The following is a 21,172-nucleotide window of genomic DNA, read 5'->3' as shown; positions in this document are numbered from 1 at the left end:
TAAGGAGAAATATGAGAAATAACAAAAAAAGAATTGAAAATATTCAATAGTAGAAATGTTCTTTGCTTTTGAGAGTATTTATAGTGCAATAGTATAATTGTTCTTTGCTCTTGAGAGTGTTTATAGTGCAATTTTAATAGTTAAATAACAGACTATATTTTATTCAAAATTATGAATTATCGATCTAGAATTATATTACGAATAGGAAAGTAGAAACGATATATAATATTAGAAATTGTATTACCGTATTTTAATGTACAATTGTAGTATGAATAGTGGAAAGTAGAAAACGATATATTGTATTAGGAACTGTATTACCGTATTTTAATGTACAATTATAGTACGAATAGAAAATTTATTATATTTCACAATATTAAGCAAACCTTAATAGTATTGGAGTGTTTTGGGCGAGACCTTAAAATTGAGGATTTTGTTTTTATCAATAACTAGTATTTTCACCTGTGCAATGCACAGAATTGATTTGTTATAATATATTAAGAATATTTGGCCCGTGCAATATCTTGAGGTACACTTCTATTTTGATGTTTAATAAGTATAACTATATTATGGAAAAATTCACCTACAAGTAATAGAATAAGCACTTGAGTGTTTGTTGGTTGACCCTAGAGTGTTGATATTCTCTGAACAAATAACAACGCATCAACATGAGCCTTAAAGAGTTTTTCTTTGTTCTGGGATAGGTCGGAGGCAGAGACAAAAACAAACTCCATTACTAAACAATAAGGAGGAAATTGAGAAATAGCATAAAAGAATAGAAAATTTCAATAGTAGAATTGTTCTTTGCTTTTGAGAGTATTTATAGTGCAATTTTAATTGTCAAATAATAGCGTTTTTTTTTTTCAAAATTATGAATTACGAATAGGATTTGTATTACAATATTTTAAAATATTACGCAATACATAATAGTATAGGAGTGTTTTGGAGGAAAAGTTAAAATTGAAGAATTTGTTTCTATTAATTAATTGTATATATTACGTTGCCGAGATATATGTACTGTACTATTACGATTAGTAATTTGAATATAGAATTCTATTACGAATATTAAAGTGGGGAGAATATATATGTTATTAGGAATTGTATTAGCATATTTTAATGTACAATTGTAGTACGAATAGGGAATTGTATTACAATATTTGACAATATTATGCAAACCTTAATAACATTGAAGTGTTTTGGGCATGAAGTTAAAAATAAAGATTTTGTTTTTATTAATAGTATAGATTACGTTGCAGGACATAAATGTACTGTATTATTATTATTAGTAATTTTAGTTTAGAATTGTATTACTAATAAGAAAATAGGGAAGAATATATTTTATTAGGATTTGTATTACAATATTTTAATGTACAATTGTAGTACGAATTGAAATTGTATATTACCATATTTTACAATATTACGTAAACCTTAATCGTATAGGAGTGTTTTGGGCGTAAAGTTAAAATTGAGGATTTTGTTTTTATTAATAGTATAGATTACGTTGCAGGAATTATATGTACTGTATTATTACGATTAGTAATTTTAATCTAGAATTGTATTACGAATATGATAGTGGGGAAAATATATATTTTATTAGGAATTGTATTATCATATTTTAATGTACAATTGTAGTACGAATAAGATTTGTATTACAATATTTTAAAATATTACGCAATCCATAATAGTATAGGAGTGTTTTGGGCGGAAAATTAAAATTGAGGATTTTGTTTTTATTAATAGTATAGATTACGTTGCCGAAATATATGTAATGTACTATTACGATTAGTAATTTGAATCTAGAATTGTATTATGAATATAAAATTGGGAAGGATATATATTTTATTAGGAATTGTATTGGCATATTTTAATATATAATTGTAGTACTAATAGAAATTGTATTACAATATTTGACAATATTACGCAAACCTTAATAACATAGGAGTGTTTTGGGTGAAAAGTTAAAATTGAGGATTTTGTTTCTATTAATAGTATAGAAATATACATACTGTATTATTACGATTATTAATTTTAATCTAGAATTGTATTACAAATAGGAAAGTAGTGAATAATATATTTTATTAGAAATTGTATTACCATAGAGAAAATTGTCATTTTGGTCCACTGACTATAGGGGGTCCTTTTAATTGCAGTCCACGACTTTCAAAACTGTTAATTGCATACCATGACTATTTAATTTTTTATCAATTTTGGTCACTCCGGCCAAATTGCCGGCCAAATATCGCCGGAAGTTAAAATAATGGGGTCATTTTAGTCATTTCACATTTTTCCTTTCTTCTCCGGCGAACCAACTTTTTTTCCTTCTCCGGCGGACTAAGCAGCGGAATTGCAATTCCCTCCAACCAAACGAAGGAATTTTGTTGCATTCGGAATTAGGTGAGAATCAAGTTAGAATGGAATTATAATTTCCTCCAACCAAACGTCCTGTAATAGTATAGATTACGCTGTAAGGAAATATATGTACTGTATTATTAAGATTAGTAATTTTAATCTTTAATTATATTACAAATAGGAATGTAAGGAAGAACATATTTTATTAGGAGTTATATTACCATATTTTAATGTACAATGGTAGTACGAATTGAAATTGTATTACAATAGTTTACAATATTACGCAAACCTTAATAGTATATGAGTGTTTTTAGCGAAAAGTTAAAATTGAAGATTTTTTTTATTAATAGTATAGATTATGTTGCAGGGAAATATATGTACTGTATTATTATGATTAGTAATTTTAAGATAAAATTGTATTACGAATAGGAAAGTAGGAAGAATATACTTTATTAGGAATTGTATTACCATATACAATTGTAGTACGAATAGGAATTGTATTAATATATTTTACAATATTACGTAAACCTTAATAGTATAAAGTGTTTCGAGCGAAAAGTTAAAGTTTAAGATTTTATTTTTATTAATAGTGTAGATTTTTATTTTATATAATGTGCACCTCTGTGAATTGTGATATGATGGAATGATACCAAATAACTATAATACGGTCTTTTTAGTGGATAAATGTAACATGTCAAAAATCCAAACTGTTTAAGCCAATGCAAAAAGATTAAAAAAAAAAAAAAAAAAGCCAATAAAGTCAACGGCTGCCACTATATATATTTCATCATTCATGACGCAGAAGATGTACTAAACTCCCGTCGCTTGGACTTTGATTACAATCATACTTTTCTTCATTTAATAATCATTAAATTGCTTTAAAGGGGCATTAATCTTCAATTCGTTATAGGTTTTGTTTGGCAAACCTATCTAAAAGGATAGTTGAAAACTGAAAAACTATAAGCTAGTAGTTGAAATCTGTATAGTTGTTTTTTTGTTTTTTTTTTTTTTGAAAATATCTGTAGAGCTGTTAAGTTAGCTGTTATGCAAAAGTGTTTAGTAAATGTTGCGCCCGCGGAAGTGGGATAGATCAGATTGCAACAATAATTTGAGAAAGAAAAATAAATGAGGCACAGATTTTACGTGGAAAACCCCTAAACAAATTAGGGTAAAAACCACGGGCAAGGGTAGAAGAATTTCACTATGAGAAAATAGGAGTTACAACCACTCTCTAACTAACAAGGAGAAAACAAGGATAATTATCTCTTGCTAGGAAGGAGAAATACACTCAACAAACTCTCTAATATCTCTAGTATATGAGGGAAGAATAGAATGATTTGGGATGACAAGAATGGCAAATGACCTCCCTATTTATAGTTGAGAAATTGGGGTCATTTTGTAGTTAGCCTAAAATGTAGGGACCAAACAATAAATATTTTTGTTCAAACTTTGTAGGTGACTAACTCTTGGACTTGCCTAACATTCTTGATCAAACTTTGCAGCTTGCCTAACCATTGTGGCTGCTGCCAAATTAATCCATTTGCCTAATTCTGCCGACAATCTCCCACTTGAAGATTAGATTGTAACAATCATATCTTCACACCATTCTTTCTACCTTGCACTTTCCATGTTGCTTACGTCTCTATCAGGCCACAGGAAGATCGACACCAAGTAAACTTATCAACATTGATTACCTTTGTTAGGAAATCTGCTACGTTGTCCGTGGTATGGATTTTCTGCAAATCTACTGTCCCTTCTTCCACCTTCTCTCGGATGAAATGGTACTGCACTCGTATGTGTTTCGTCCTTGAATGAAATGCAGGATTCCTTGCTAGACGCAAGGCACTCTGACTGTCACAAAACAAAGAGACAAACTCTTGTTTGTGCCCGAGCTCCTCCAATAGCATTTTCAACCAAATTGCTTCTTTACTGGCTTGTGTAGCTGCTACATATTCTGCTTCTGTTGTTGACGTAGCCACAACTGCTTGCAGTTTTGAAACCCAGCTTACAGCTCCACCAGCAACTTTGAACACATATCCTGTCGTAGATTTACTTTTATCCAAATCCCCTGCATAGTCAGAATCCACATACCCGTTGATAAGAAAGTCTGATCCTCCATAACATAATGCAACATCTGAGGTCCCCTTGATGTATCTTAGGACCCTCTTCACACAGTTCCAATGCTCTCTGCCTGGATTCGCCATGTACCGACTAACTACTCCCACTGCTTGCGCAATGTCTGGTCTTGTACATATCATAGCGAACATTAGACTCACCACCGCTGATGCATACGGTACTCGAGACATCTCCATCCTCCCTTCTTCATTGCTAGGACTCATACTTGAGGATACTTTGAGATTAATAGGAAGAGGGGTAGAAATTGGCTTACAATCTTGCATGCTGAAACGTGACAAGATTTTCTTTAAATAATTCTTTTGAGAAAGCCAAATCTTCCTATTACCTCTGTCTCGGTGAATTTGCATCCCTAGAATCTTGTTTGCTGGTCCCAAGTCCTTCATTTCGAATTCCCTAGCCAGTTGTGCCTTCAATTCATCAATGTGATCTTTGTTGGGGCCTGCGACCAACATGTCATCTACATACAACAGCAATATAACAAAGTTATCTTTTCCAAACCTCTTGAAATATGCACAAGGGTCTGCATTCAGTCTGTTGTATCCAAGGCACATGATGAAGGAATCAAATCTCTTATACCAACACCTTGGCGCCTGCTTTAAACCGTACAGAGATTTGTTCAACCTGCAAACCAAGTTCTGATTCTCTTTGTCTTCAAATCCTTCAGGTTGGAGCATATATATCTCTTCTTCAAGATCTCCATGAAGAAAAGCCGTTTTCACATCTAGCTGCTCTAGATGTAAGTTGAATGTAGCACACATCGCCAAAACTACACGAACTGTTGTTAGTCGAACCAGAGGTGAAAATATTTCATTGAAATCAATACCTTCTTTCTGAGCATATCCCTTCACCACCAGTCTTGCACGATATCGCTCCACTTGATCGTCACCATTCCTTTTGATTTTGAAGACCCATTTGTTACCAATTGGCTTCCTTTCTTGTGGTAGTGGCACAAGTTCCCATGTATTATTTTTATGGAGAGCTTCTATTTCTTCCTGCATTGCTGCCGTCCATTGGGAAACATCTGAGCTGTTTATCGCCTCCTGAAAGGTTGATGGCTCACCATCCTCTATTAGAAGGCAGCATGCAACATTCCCTTCCATAACATAATCTGAGTGCCAAGTGGGACGTCTTCTTTCACGGTCTGATTGACGAGTTGTTGGAGCTCCAGAGCGTTCTGGTTCTGGTTCCTCGTGCGCCGGTTCTGCTTCAGAAGAATCTTGTTCAAATTCCTCCTCTACCTGTATCTGAGTAGTTTCTGGCTTTTCCTTTTCCGTGCTATCATCAATTTCTCCTCTTTGTAGCTTGTCCTCTACAAAGATAACATCCCTGCTGATGACAACTTTGTGGGCAGTGGGATCCCACAAGCGATACCCCTTTACTCCATCAGCATACCCCAAGAATCTACATTTCCTGGACTTCGGATCCAACTTTGTAATTTCCTGGGCATTGTACATTGCATACACAATGTTTCCAAATATATGGAGGTTTGAATAATCAACAGGCTTACCAGTCCACATCTCCATTGGTGTCTTCAGCTCGATTGCAGTTGATGGAGCTCGATTCACCAAATAACAGGCGGTATTGACTGCTTCTGCCCAGAATGATTTTTCTAAGCCCGCAGCCCTCAACATTGCTCTTGTCCTTTCCAGCAAGGTTCTGTTCATCCGCTCTGCCACTCCATTTTGTTGAGGAGTGTATGCCACCGTGAACTGCCTTTTGATGCCTTCCTTCTTGCAGAAGTCATCAAATTCCTCACTTGTATATTCCCCTCCATTATCTGTCCTGAAACACTTGATCTTCTTCCCGGAATCAAGTTCCACCCGTGCTTTGAAGGCTTTGAAAGTCGCAAACACATCTGACTTTCTCTTGATAGGGTACACCCAGCATCTCCTAGAGTAATCGTCGATGAACGAGACAAAATACTTTGCCCCTCCTAGGGATGGAACCGGTGCTTGCCACACATCAGAGTGAACCAATTTTAGAACAACCTTGCCTCTAGAATTTGATGTGCTGAATTTAAGACGATGTTGCTTACTTGTTATACAATGCTCACACAAAGGAAGTGATACCTTTGTTAACCCCGGAAGTAGCTTTTGCTCCACAAGAATCTTCATTCCTTGTTCTGACATGTGCCCAAGTTTCTTATGCCATAGCAGCGTAGAGTCTGGACTACATGCGGCAACCGATGCCTCTGCTTCTTGCAAAGTCTCTCCCTTCAGCATGTATAGATTTGCAGCTATCTTCTCCCCTTTCATCACCACAAGCGCTCCTTGGAAAATCTTCATGACTCCTTTCTGTGTTTCAATCTTGGTTGCACTATTATCCAATATTCCATAGGATAATAGATTTTTCTTCAGGCCCTTCACGTGCCGCACATCCTGAACAGTTTGGACTGTTCCATCGTACATCTTCAGCTTGATGGTTCCAATGCCGATAATCTCCAAGGCATGATCGTCGCAGCTGTACACAGATCCTCCTGAGATTGGTTCATAATGATGGAACCATTCTCTCCTTGAGGTCATGTGATATGTGGCTCCCGAGTCTATGAGCCATATATCCGCGAACCTTTTTCTGCCTTCCCTGGCTATTGGTGCTTCGCAACAAAGAGCACTTCCATCATCTGAGGTACTTGCAACATTTCCTTGAGGATTGGAATTCTGAGGTAAATTCCAACAATCTTTCTTCAGGTGACCCTTCTTTCCACAGTTGTAACACTTTAAATTCTTCTTACTTGATTTTGATCTACCACGACCACTGCTTTGACCACGTTCTGTTGACCTTCCTCTCATCACCATTAACGCCTCTGCCTGTTGCAGATTGACTTGTCTGTCCTCCTTGTTCTTGCGCCGACTTTCTTCTTCAAGAACCGCAGCTGCAACATCATCGAAGACTAGATAGTCTGTAAGGATGTTGTTTGTTAAGTTGATGATGAGCTGATCATACGAATCAGGTAGACTCTGAAGTAGAAATTCCGCACGCTCCTGTGGCTCTATTTTACAGCTTAGAGATGTAAGCTGGGAAAATAGAGTATTCAGCGTATTTAAGTGTTCCGTCACTGAAGTAGATTCTGACATACGAAGAGTATATAATTTCCTCTTAAGGAAAATTTTGTTGTGCAGTGACTTGGCCTCGTACAACCGGTTGAGGTGATCCCAAATCTCCTTGGCCGTCTTCTTCTCCTCGATGCTTGACAATACTCCATCTGCTATTGATAGGTATAGATCCGCCATAGCATCCTCGTTCATCTCGCTCTATTTTTTGTCATCAGTAAAATCCACCGGCCTTTCACTGATAGCTGCTAGACAGTTGTCTTTCCTCAGGATAGCCTTCACCTTCAATTTCCACAATGAGAAATTTTTCCCATTGAATTTTTCAATCTCAAATTTCGCTGCCATATTGTTCTTGAAACAAATTCTAAACAATATATCTAAAGGCTCTGATACCAATTGTTGCGCCCGCGGAAGTGGGATAGATCAGATTGCAACAATAATTTGAGAAAGAAAAATAAATGAGGCACAGATTTTACGTGGAAAACCCCTAAACAAATTAGGGTAAAAACCACGGGCAAGGGTAGAAGAATTTCACTATGAGAAAATAGGAGTTACAACCACTCTCTAACTAACAAGGAGAAAACAAGGATAATTCTCTCTTGCTAGGAAGGAGAAATACACTCAACAAACTCTCTAATATCTCTAGTATATGAGGGAAGAATAGAATGATTTGGGATGACAAGAATGGCAAATGACCTCCCTATTTATAGTTGAGAAATTGGGGTCATTTTGTAGTTAGCCTAAAATGTAGGGACCAAACAATAAATATTTTTGTTCAAACTTTGTAGGTGCCTAACTCTTGGACTTGCCTAACATTCTTGATCAAACTTTGCAACTTGCCTAACCATTGTGGCTGCTGCCAAATTAATCCATTTGCCTAATTCTGCCGACAGTAAAAACAGCCTTTTGATAAGCTGATAAATGTAAAAAGACTAAAAAGGACATATTCATAAAATTTAAATAGTTTTAAATGTAAATAAGTTTGTTTACATATTAAAATATAAAACAATGAAACCAATATATTTTAATAAAATATAAAGTAACAATATATATTTGAAAATATATAAAGTAAAACAAAATATTTATAATTCATAAAATTAGTTCATACAAAAATTAATATTCAAACATAGAAATGCCAAATTGAAATTATAACCAAACATATTGAAGAGAAATGCCAAAAGGATTTTGATTGAAAGGGATTAAAAAAATGTCATTTATTTAAACTAATAAGGATAATGATGGAAAAAAGTAAAAAGTTATTAACTTATTTTTGAAAAGTTACCTAATAAAGTAGCTTTTCAAAATAAGTTCTTCTTTTAAGCTACTAGCTTATTTTGGAAACATTACCAAGCATAGCTTATAGCTTATTAGTAGCTGAAAGACACAATGTCCGTCGGCTATGTTGGGAAGTGTCTACTGAGTACACGACCACACTTAATGTTGATGGAAGTGTTAAAATTGGTCTCAACAAAGCTGGTTGGGGTGGTGTATTGAGGAACAGCAATGGTGAATGGATAGAAGGGGCTGCGTGCAGAACGCCCAATGGCGATATGTCTCTGGTCGAAGCCAGTGCAATCGCTGAGGGGCTAAAATGGGCATGGCTAAGAAGGATTCGCGATACGGAAGTCCAATCTGATGCCAAAAACATAATGCAATGGATTCAAGAAGACTCGACAGGGCGCTGCCCTGTACACCAACGCATCGATGAGATTAAATGGTAGATCAACAAGGATTGGAGAATCTCATTCCGAGTGATCTACTGGGAGCAAAATACGGTGGTGGACTGCCTAGCGTCGTTTTGAGCGATTCAAGGTGATGAGATGAGGGTGTTTGTTGATTGCCCAGGTGTGAGCGAGGAAGCTTACCTCGAGGATGTGGCGCATGTCGTTAGAGCTCGTAGAGTGGTGGAGGAACAAAGTTGTTAGCTCCCCAGGGGGCCCCTCTCATTTCTGATGTAAAAAAATAAGCTATAAACTCTTAAATAACTTATGCCAAACAGAGCCATACTAACTCCTTGCATACATCTACATGGGAAATTCCTTTGATATTCAAAGGAAATAAAAAATTTCATATTGATGAAATATGAAAATTCATAGTTTCAAACAAAACTAAATTTGTACTAAACAAATTGTTTAGGATAAAGTTATTAGTATAATATTTTTTTTAACATTTTACATGACAATAAAATTCTTTTTTTTTTTTTAAAATTTATGACCGGTCTAAACACACTTTTAAATAAAAGAATTATTAATTAAAAATTCCGTCCCGCTAATTCTAATTAGATGGCTTATATAAGAAAAACGATAAATATAGTTTTAAAGGGTATAACTTTCGTCACGTGTATACATTTTATTGAGTAAAAAGTGAACAAATAAAAATAATCCAGGCCTCTCGGGTGACTTTTTCTTTTTTGTTGATAAACTAAATTTTCTAACTTCGTCAGACTATTTCCTGAATTTTAAAAGAAGATAAATTGAGCCGATCTTGTTGAGATCAGTCTTAGCATAACATCTCATGAGTAAAAAATGACAAATTATATTGTAGACTATGAATAAATATTTACTTTTAATATACTGAATATACATTATTTCTATATTGAAAATTCATTATTATAATATATTAAATAATGAATTTTTAGTACTAAAAAGTAATGTAAAATGGTCCACCTTATAAGGTGGGCATGTCTATAAAATATAATGGGCCATGTCTATAAAATATAATGGGCCATGTCTATAATATAATGATGTGACTTACTATTATTATTATTTTTTGAAAGCAGACTACCAGAGGGACGTACTATTATTCCTTGTATAAAGACATTCCCCGAGAGTTGGAACGATCAAATCCAAAATCTTTGAAGATGGGAGAGCAGAGTAGCCAAAACGGCGGCATAGGAGCGGAGGTTGTGGTAGTGATGGTGCCTCTGCCTGCACAGGGCCATCTCAACCAGCTCCTCCACCTCTCCCGCCTTATCTCTTCCTACAACATACCCGTTTATTACACCGGAGCCGCCACTCATCTCCGCCAGGCCAAGCTCCGACTCCAAGGATGGGATCCTCTCTCCCTTTCCAATCTTCATTTCCATGAATTCCCAACACCCTCTGACCCACACACCAAAATCAAGTTCTCCTCCCAGCTAGCGCCGTTCTTCCACGCCGCCATGCTCCTCCGTGACCCCCTCCGCGACTTCCTCTCAAATCTCTCCAAAAACACAAGGAGAGTTGTTGTGATTTATGATTATTTTATGTCTTGGAATGTTCAAGACATTCCTTCCATACCAAACGCCGAGTCTTACGTCTTCCATAGCGTTTCGGCTCTTTCCATTTACTCCTTCATCTGGGAATTTGTGCAGCAAAAGGGGCCTCTGCCGCCTGAAGCTCAAGTACTGAAACACCTTCCCCCAAATCTTGAACATCTGCATCCGGATTTGGATGAATACGGCAAGCTTCAAAGAGAAACCTTGAAGTTCAATTCCGGTGCTCTTTTCAATTCTTGCAGGATGATTGAAGGACCATTCCTCGACTTACTTGCTAAAGAACCAATACTCAGAGCAAGCCAGCAATGGGCTATTGGACCATTCAATCCGGTAATCCTACCGGAGAACAAAGATTCCGGTATGCGCCACAAATCCCTGGCCTGGCTCGACAAACAAGAACAAAATTCTGTGATTTTCGTTTCATTCGGGTCTTCAATTTCACTAACTGAGGAACAGATCAATGAGATCGCGATTGGGCTAGCGGAGAGCGAGCAGAAGTTCATTTGGGTACTTAGAGAGGCCGAAAAAGGAGACGTTATCGTGGGAGAAGCAAGGAGAGCTGAGCTGCCTCAAGGATACGAAGAAGGAATGAAAGGCAAGGCAACTGGAAATTCTGGCCCACCCATCCACGGGTGGGTTTCTGAGTCATTGCGGATGGAATTCGTGCATGGAAAGCATTTCAATGGGAGTGCCCATAGCGGCGTGGCCTATGCAGTCGGACCAGCCCAGGAACGCCATGCTAATCACCAAGGTGCTGAAAATGGGTGTAGAAGTTGACGATTGTAGCAGCGGAGAAATGGTTAGGTCACAGAGAATCGCAGATGGTGTTAAGAGATTGATGGGTTCAAGGGACGGAGATGAGATGAGAAGAAGAGCGGAAGAACTAAGCCGCGACCTCAAGCTCTCAGTGATGGATGGAGGTGCTACTCGCTTAGAAATGGATTCTTTCGTTTCTCACCTCACCAGAGAGCAGTGATGAAGTCATCAAGTGTACTACTTTTATTTTATTTTATACATATTGAATAATTTCCATAATGAATTAAGATAATGTTTGAAAACTGTCTCCAACTTCTCAAAGCACAACAAGTTCCAAAAGAAACGACAAAAAAGACAGAAAACCAAACTCGTCTCTGTGAATGCTCAGTATATATATGAGGACAGGAAGACCAAACTTGTCTCTGTGAATGCTTTGAATGAACGGAAATTAAAATTTGAGCCAACACTCTCTACATATTACTTTCAGAAGTGAAAGATCATTGTGCATGCACCGCAAAGGAACCAAGAGCCAAAAAACACCGACACGTAATATGTTGCATGGTTTTCCTTGTGAATTAATTGTAAAGACAAGGAATGGTTTTCAGTTCAGGATTCTCTGGCAGCATGTTGCAAACTGAGCTTTTGGCAATACAGTTTTCTCTTGAATGCAACAGATCTTCAGTTATCCATTGCAGACAGATAATCAAATTCTTTTTAGTTATCTAGGTTTTATAATGTTATCTATACTTTCATATATAGCATTTTAGTATTCAGTTTTTTTATAAGTTTATTATTCCTACAAAAATATCCTTGCATAGTTGTAAAAGAGCCAACCTCTTAACAGTCTAATGAAATTCTATTTTTCTCAGTTCTTCCTTTGACACGCTCACACGCAACAATAATTATGCCAATTTTTTTTTTTAATCTAATAATGTGCACCTCTGTGATAGGATGAATGATACCAAATAACTATAATCAATTGAAAATAATACGATTTTTTTAAGTGGATAAATGTAACATGTCAAAAATCAAAGCTGTTTAAGCCAATGCAAAAAAAAAAAAAAAAAAAAAAAGCCAATACAAACAACACATGACTTGGATAATAACGAAGCTTCCTCAGTCAACGGCTGTCACTATGTATATATTTTGAAGCAAGGCTGTCACTATATACATTTCATCATTCATGACGCAGAACGGCAGAAGATCTACTAAATCCGGGTCGCTTGGACGTTGATTACAAACATATTTGTCTTCATTTAATAATTATTAAATTACTCTAAAGGGGCATTAATCTTCTAACCCGCTATAGTAATTCCATGCACACAATCTACATCGGAAATTCCTTTGATATTCAAAGGAATTTAAAAATTTTCATATTGATGAAATATGAAAATTCATAGTTCCAAACAAAATTCAATTTGTACTAAACAAATTGTTCAGGATAAAGTTATTAGGATAATTTTTTTTTAAACATTTGACATGATAATAAAAAAAAAAAAATTTATTCATGAGTGGTCTTAACTCACTTTTAAACAAAAGAATCATTAGTTAAAAATTTTGTCCCCCTAATTTTGATTAGATGGCATATATAAGAAAAAATAATCAATATATTATTAAGGAGTATAATTTTTGTCATGTGTATAAATTTTATTGAGTAAAAAAACTGAACAAATAAAAATAATCCAGGCCTCTTGAGGTAATCTAAGTTTTCTAACTTCGTCACACTATTTTTTAAATTTAAAAACTCATTTCAAATTTAAAAGAACTTAAATTGAGGCAATCTAATTGGGATCAGCATAACACCTTAACAGAGAGTAAGAAGTGGTAAATTATATTATAGATCATAAATAAATACTTAGTTTTAATATACTGAAGATACATTATTTATGTATTGAGAGTTCATTATTATAGTATATCAAATAATGATTTTTAATACTAAAAACTAATGTAAATGATACACCTTATATAAGGTGGACATGTGTATAATATAATGATCGGTAGGAAGAGGGACTTACTATTTATTATTCCTTGTATGAAGACTTTCCCAGAGACTTAATAGAACAAAGAAATCCAAAATCTTTGAAGATGGGAGAGCAGAGTAGACAAAACGGCGGCATAGGAGCAGAGGTGGTGGTAGTGATGGTGCCTTTGCCGGCACAGGGCCATCTCAACCAGCTCCTCCACCTCTCCCGCCTTATCTCTTCCTACAATATACCCATATATTACACCGGAGCCGCCACTCATCTCCGGCAGGCCAAGCTCCGGCTCCAAGGATGGGATCCTCTCTCCCTTTCCAATCTTCATTTCCATGAATTCCCAACACCCTCTTTCCAATCCCCTGACCCAGACACCAAAACCAAGTCACCCTCTCAGCTAGCGCCGTCCTTCCACGCCGTCTTGCTCCTCCGTGACCCCCTCCGCGACTTCCTCTCAAATCTCTCCAAAACCACAAGGAGAGTGGTTGTGGTTTACGATTCTTGGATGGCTTGGAATGTTCAAGACATTCCTTCCATACCAAACGCCGAGTCTTACGTGTTCCATAGCGTTTCGGCTTTCTCTATTTACTCCTTCGTCTGGGAATTTGTGCAGCAGAAGGGGCCTCTGCCGCCTGAAGCTCAAGTACTGAAACACCTTCCAAATCTTGAAGCTATGCATCCGGATTTCGATGAATACGGCAAGCTTCAAAATGAAGCCTTGAAGTTCAATTCCGGTGCTCTTTTCAATTCTTGCAGGATGATTGAAGGACCATTCCTTGACTTACTTGCTAAAGAACCCATACTCAGAGCAAGCCAGCAATGGGCTATTGGACCATTCAATCCGGTAATCCTACCGGAGAACAAAGATTCCGGTATGCGCCACAAATCCCTGGCCTGGCTAGACAAACAAGAACAGAATTCTGTGATTTTCGTTTCATTCGGGTCTTCAACTTCCCTATCCGACGAACAGATCAATGAGATCGCGATTGGGCTAGCGGAGAGCGAGCAGAAGTTCATTTGGGTACTTAGAGAGGCGGATAAAGGAGACGTTTTCGTGGGAGAAGCAAGGAGAGCCGACCTGCCGGAGGGATACGAAGAAGGAATCAACGGCAAGGGAATGGTGGTGAGAGATTGGGCGCCGCAACTGGAAATTTTGGCCCACCCATCAACGGGTGGGTTCATGAGTCACTGCGGGTGGAATTCGTGTATGGAAAGCATTTCAATGGGAGTGCCCATAGCGGCGTGGCCTATGCACTCTGATCAGCCCAGGAACGCCATGCTAATCACCAAGGTGCTGAAAATGGGTGTAGAAGTTGACGATTGTAGCAGCCAAGAAGTGGTTAGGTCACAGAGAATCGCAGATGGTGTTAAGAGATTGATGGGTTCAAGGGAAGGAGATGAGATGAGAAGAAGAGCGGAAGAACTAAGCCGCGACCTCAAGCTCTCAGTGATGGATGGAGGTGCTACTCGCTTAGAAATGGATTCTTTCATTTCTCACATCACCAGAGAATAGTGATCAAGTGTACTAGTTTTATTTTTATTTTATACATATTAAATTATTGTGACAATCAAATTTCAATAATTGCATTTCTTGCTCTGAATGAGATTGATTACCTATATGCTATAACTTATATACTATTCTTAAATTTTACTTCCGGATGAGGTCGGCATTGATAATTACTTTTTTCATGTGTGTTTCAATATAAGTATCTATATCAAGATTTTGTATGTACAAGTAAAAATTTAGAGTATAAAATAGAAATATATATTTTCCACATGCTATAGGCCTTTAGCAAAATAAAAATAAAATGGATGGAAAATTTTGCTGAAAATATTTTTTTAAACAAGAAATTCGTTGAAAAGTCACTTATTTTCAATTATTAAAAAATGGATGGAAAATTTTGAATTTAATTTTTTTTTTGATACCCTTGGGTGTTGTACAAAATTTTGATACTTTAATAAAGAAAAAACTTAACTTTCATTAATTTTTGTGATAAGAATTTTCAAGCATTCTTTTTTAGTAATTCAGATTTTTTCTTGTACAGTTTGAAATTCCCTATAAAAACATTTATAATTTTATATATAATGAAGAAAGAAGAGAAGAGAAGAAGAGGAAACCAAAAAATTAAAAAGGAAAGGAAAAGATAATAGAAGAATAAGAGAACTGAGGAGGATGTGGAAGTTTGGAAGAAGCTTAAGAAAATAGATTTAAAAAAAAATAAAAAAATCCCCCACGCAATTAACTTTCTATCTTCTACTTGTTTCTTCTAGAAGGCAGAAACGATTTTGCCACGTTTAATTTTTTATTATTATACAACGTATCTTTTTTGACTAACTTATGATTGGAAATTTCTAACAACCACCAATTTTTAGTTGGTCCAATCATTTAAATTTTCTGATGATCTTCCTTAGCGATTAGTGTGTGTTGGTCCAACAACTTTCAATGACTTGCCAAAAACAATAGTGGTCCTTGTTTTATTTGTGGAAAAAAAAAATCTTTCTTTTATATATAAACTTTTTTTTTTGTCAATACAAATATTAAAAATTTCAGTAGTGAAAATCAGTTACTCCTATTTTTTTTAAAGGTAACATAAATAACGAGTCAAATGAGAATAAGTAAAATATATTTGTATGAGCAGCTCACTTAGTCTTCAAGTGGTAGATTAAGGAGCAAGGAGCCATAACAATCATTATAGTATGGAAGTTAATTATACACCAACAACAATTGAGGAAGACTAACTCAAGTAGTTTCAAAATTTGGTGATTATTATGAACACATTTTGTATTGAAGGGAAAGTAGCTTCAAATTAATGAAGCTAATAAAAAGATTAAGGACAAACAAGCGAAATCTCACGTAAAATAAAAATAAAACGCTTGAACTATTAAGAATAGGTGGAGAACAAAAAATATATTGAGTAGTAGAAATGAAGTGAAATTTAACTTATAAATCATGAATAATAACCCTATTAGGGTACTTTAATTAGTTCATAGTTTATTACTAAGGTAAATGCAATATAATGAAAAACAAAATAATTTTCAATTCATGTATGTCTACTCTCTGGTGATGTGAGAAATGAATGAATCCATTTCCATGCGAGCAGCACCCCCATCCATCACCGAAACCTTCACTTTTCGGCTTAGTTCTTCTGCTCTTCTCCTCATCTCATCTCCTTCACTTGAACCCATCAATCTCTTAACAGCATCTGCGATTCTCTGTGACCTAACCATTTCTCCGCTGCTACAATCGTCAATTTCTACACCCATTTTCAGCACCTTGGTGATTAGCATGGCGTTCCTGGGCTGGTCCGAGTGCATAGGCCACGCCGCTATGGGCACTCCCATTGAAATGCCTTCCATACACGAATTCCATCCGCAGTGACTCATAAACCCGCCCGTTGATGGGTGGGCCAGAATTTCCAGTTGTGGGGCCCAATCTCTCACCACCATTCCCTTGCCTTTGATTCCTTCTTCGTATCCTTCAGGCAGCTCGGCTCTCCTTGCTTCTCCCACGAAAACGTCTCCTTTATCCGCCTCTCTAAGTACCCAAATGAACTTCCGCTCGCTCTCCGCTAGCCCAATCGCGATCTCATTGATCTGTTCCTCAGATAATGCAGTTGTGGACCCAAATGAAACGAAAATCACCGAATTTCGTTCTTGTTTGTCGAGCCAGGCCAGGCATTTGTGGCGCACACCGGAATCTTGATTCTCCGGTAGGGTTACCGGATTGAATGGTCCGATTGCCCATTGCTGCCCTGTTCCCATAATCGGCTCTTTAGCCACTAAGTCGAGGAAAGCTCCTTCTATCACCCTGCAAGTATTGTAAAGTATTCCGGAATCGAATCTCAAGGCTTGTTGCTGAATCTTGTTAAATTCCCAGAATTCCGGCGCCATACAAGCCTCAAGATTCGGAAGATCTTTCAGTACTTGAGCTTCCGGCGGCAGAGGAGGCTTCTGCATAATTTCCCAAATAAACGAGTAAATCGAGAACGCCGAAACGCTGTTAAATGCGTAACACTCCGCGTTTGGTATACTCGGAATATCCTGAACGTTCCAAGACATCATATTATCATAAATCACAACCACTCTCCTTGTTTCCTTGGACAGATCAGAGAGGAATTCGCGGAGGGGGTCGCGGAGGAGCAAGGCGGCGTGGAACGCCGGGAGTAGCTGTGTGGGGTACCTTATATCGGGGTTGGGCCGAGGGGATTCGAATGACGGTGTTGGGAATTCATGGAAATGGAGCTTGGAAAGGGAGTGAGGATCCCATCCGTGGAGTCGGAGCTTTGCCTGACGGATATGAGTGGCGGCTCCGGTGTAATACACGGGTAGGTTGTAAGAAGAGAGTAGGCGGGAGAGGTGGAGGAGCTGGTTGAGATGCCCTTGCGCCGGCAGAGGCACCATTACTACCGCCATCTCTACTCCCGGGCCGCCGCCGTGGCCGATACCGCCGGCCATCTTCAATTCTGGGATTTTGGACTGAGATAATGATATAGTATTAATCCTTTGCTTTGCCTCTCTATATTTATAACCATAAAATATTATATATTTGATATACATCTTATTTGAGATCACTTCACACAAAATTAAATGCTTAATATATTAATTTGATCGGTACTTTATTTCTTAATTCAGTTTAGTGTAAAAGGTGATATGAGTTTAAAAGTGTGCTTTCCTAGACAAATGGAATCAATAAGTTTATGATTGAGTCCCCCTTTCTTGTATTGTGAAGTCTAGATTCTCATTCTCCTTATCTAAAGTTATATTCTTTCTACTTTTTCGGGAGCAATCGGGATCTACCTTGCAAAAATAGGAAAGGTGAAACCGGGTCTAAAAATCTGGGCTAATGGGCTAATGGCATAACTATTGGCATATTACAATAAGATATGCCCAAGACATCTCATGATTGACAAAAAAATATAATATTTAGTTGTTGAAAATATATTTTAATAGTATGTTATATTTATAAAAATAAAATTGAAAAAGAAAAATACACAGAATAGGTCGGTTTGTCTGTAGTAATAATTGTTTGTATTGAAATACATTTCCAATTCGTGTACCTGGCCAGTGGCCACCAATCAATTGCAGCTAGACTAACACCTCCAAGGAGAATTTTATCATCTCTTCATCTTTTATAGGTTAAAATGAGAAGATAAATTTTATTTATAATATATATTTAAATGACATTTACAATATTTTTTTTTATACAAATTAAAGAGTTACAAGAAAATTGGTTACAAATTTTGAGAATGTATTTTGTTTCAAATTATTATACTATTATGATATTATCTCAACATTTTAATTACATAATTTATAACTTTTGAATTTTGAATTTTCAACTTCCGACTTCTAATTTTTTTTTAGCATATCTTACAACTAAAATTTCAGCTATCCTTGGACATCTCCAATAATCAAAATAATTGGGAAGAAAGGGGGAGGAAGAATAGTTTAAATAAATACGTAGTATATCCTTAGACATCTCGAAAAACATTGCTGGCACTGTTGGATTGCTGATGTTGAATTTGGATTTGGACTGTTTTTTTTTAAGTACAGGATCAAACAAATTAAATTAATTTTTTTTGTACTTCCAAAAAATTACTTTTTTTTTAATACTAAATGACTATAATAATATTTTTATTTTTCAAATTATTTTTCATACATTTAAAAACGGTAAAGATTAATTTAAAATGGAAAATTTTTGGTAATTTAAAAGAATAAATGTGATTAAATTGATTATCGTTAATATATAATAAAAATGTTACTATAATAATCATATGAATTAATCCGGGATTCTTGGGCCAAATTGGAGTTAATGCAAAAGTATTTTATTTTTATTTTTAAAGAGGTGCTCCACTCCAAGTATTCCCATTTTACTGTTGATTTGTATTAATAATTGATTTTAGGAGTATTCCACTTTTACTTTAATGTTCGGTCACCAAGAAAATGTCAAAAGCCAAAAGTTTGTGGTCAAAAATCAAATTTATGGATCACTTTTACTTTAATATTATCATATTGACTCGACCTGATTTAATCTGTCTCACGAATTCTTATTAATGAGACGATCTCACGTATGTGTGACACATATTATAAATATAATAATAAAATAATAAATAATAAATTTTAAAAATAATAATACACAAAAGATTGCAATGCGGCAGCCTTTTGTAGGCTTATAAGCTTACTAATTTAGTAAGTTTACAAGTCACATGTCTTACAAAGTAAAATCAAAAGAAAAGAATCATATCTTCTTCTGTGTCATTTTGTAAGTTACATCATTTTAAGGATAGGGTTAACCTAACATGAGCAAGAAGTCATTTTAAGGATAGGGTTAATCTACATGAGCAAGAAGTGCAATAATTGAAATTCGACTTATCATGGCAATTTAATTCTTAATTAATTTATTCTATTAAATAAAAACTGTTCAATGAAAAAAAAAAACAGTTGAGCAGTGGTGATGTGCTATGCTCAACAGTGAGGAGTGAATGAATGCATTTGGATGCAATCACCAGAAGCTTGAAAATGAATATTAATTAATGTTATAATGAGTTGTGATTCAGAATTGATGACACATTTCCGAAATCCGAGGTAGATGAACTAAAATTTTATGAGATTATTGATGCACATGGTTTACTTTTTTTTTCTTTTTTTTTTTGCGCGGGGCAGCTGAAACTCCCGAAAGTACTGTCAAGAGGAAGAAATGTATAAAAAAAAAATGCAATTATTGAAGTTTGACTTGTCATAACAATTTAATTCTTAATTCATTATGGAAATAATTCAATATGTATAAAATAAAGGGAAAATTGCATCTTTGGTCCCTGAGTTTTAAGTAAGTTCCGACTCAGTCCTTGAGTTATAGCCGTATCCGAGTTTAGTCCCTCAGTTATGAACGAAGTGGTGCATTTGGTCCCTGGCCGTTAAAACTAACGGAAAAATTAAAAAATAGTTAAAATTTGAGGGATAAAATATGAAATTCACATTTTATTATCATTCTTATATCAAAATCACTTTTATAACATCATTTTTCACTTCTTAGTCTCTTATGAGAATTTCACCAAAAAGAATAACTTGAGATTTTTAGTATGTAAAAAATATTTTGTATGCAATAGTTTAGTCAATTGTCGTCTTTTGAAGTTACAAAAGTTTTTAAAATTTTCATAACTGATTCTTAGGTTCTTCTTTCATTACTCTGGTTTTAAGAAAACAGAGTTTTGTATCTCAAAAGTTCAAGTTTGATTACCTTTGTTGCTTAGTAAAGAAAATAAAAAATCATTAGGATAGTGTTTTCATATGCCTAAACACAATATCAAGTGTTTCTTTGTTTGTACTAGATCTTAAGTTTGTTATACGAGAGTCAGGCTCCTAACAAGTCATACTAAAGTTATTGAAATGCTTTTAGAATTGAAAAATATTAAAAATAAGAGGCTAAGAAGTGAAAAAATAATGTTATAAAAGTGGTTTTGATATAAGAAGAAGAATAAAATGTGAATTTCCTATTTTACCCCTCAAATTTTAACTATTTTTTAATTTTTCCGTTAGTTTTAATGGCCAAGGATCAAATGCGCCACTTCGATCATAACTGAGGGACTAAACTTGAATACGCCCATAACTCAGGGACTGAGTCGGAACTTAGTTAAAGCTCAGGGACCAAAGTGCAA

The 21,172-nt window shown here is 35.7% G+C and overlaps 2 protein-coding genes and 1 pseudogene across 2 annotated transcripts; 2 read left to right on the top strand and 1 right to left on the bottom strand.

Annotated features, from left to right (window-relative positions):
• The first annotated feature begins 10,348 nt into the window (after nucleotides 1-10,348).
• LOC116030384 lies at nucleotides 10,349-11,846 on the top strand (annotated as a pseudogene).
• Nucleotides 11,847-13,553: 1,707 nt separating this feature from the next.
• Nucleotides 13,554-15,166, top strand: LOC116030383 (zeatin O-glucosyltransferase-like). Its single transcript, XM_031272613.1, has one exon. The coding sequence runs from the start codon at nucleotides 13,630-13,632 to the stop codon at nucleotides 15,031-15,033; it is 1,404 nt and encodes a 467-aa protein (XP_031128473.1). The 5' UTR covers nucleotides 13,554-13,629; the 3' UTR covers nucleotides 15,034-15,166.
• Nucleotides 15,167-16,431: 1,265 nt separating this feature from the next.
• On the bottom strand, nucleotides 16,432-18,047 carry LOC116028420 (zeatin O-glucosyltransferase-like). Its single transcript, XM_031270135.1, has one exon. The coding sequence runs from the start codon at nucleotides 17,973-17,975 to the stop codon at nucleotides 16,572-16,574; it is 1,404 nt and encodes a 467-aa protein (XP_031125995.1). The 5' UTR covers nucleotides 17,976-18,047; the 3' UTR covers nucleotides 16,432-16,571.
• Nucleotides 18,048-21,172: the final 3,125 nt, after the last annotated feature.

The sequence above is a fragment of the Ipomoea triloba genome, chromosome 9, assembly GCF_003576645.1.
Source record: "Ipomoea triloba cultivar NCNSP0323 chromosome 9, ASM357664v1".
In the NCBI taxonomy this organism is placed as follows: Eukaryota; Viridiplantae; Streptophyta; class Magnoliopsida; order Solanales; family Convolvulaceae; genus Ipomoea; species Ipomoea triloba.
Note: the sequence above shows the minus strand (reverse complement) of the source record. Positions and strands in the feature narration are given on the sequence as shown.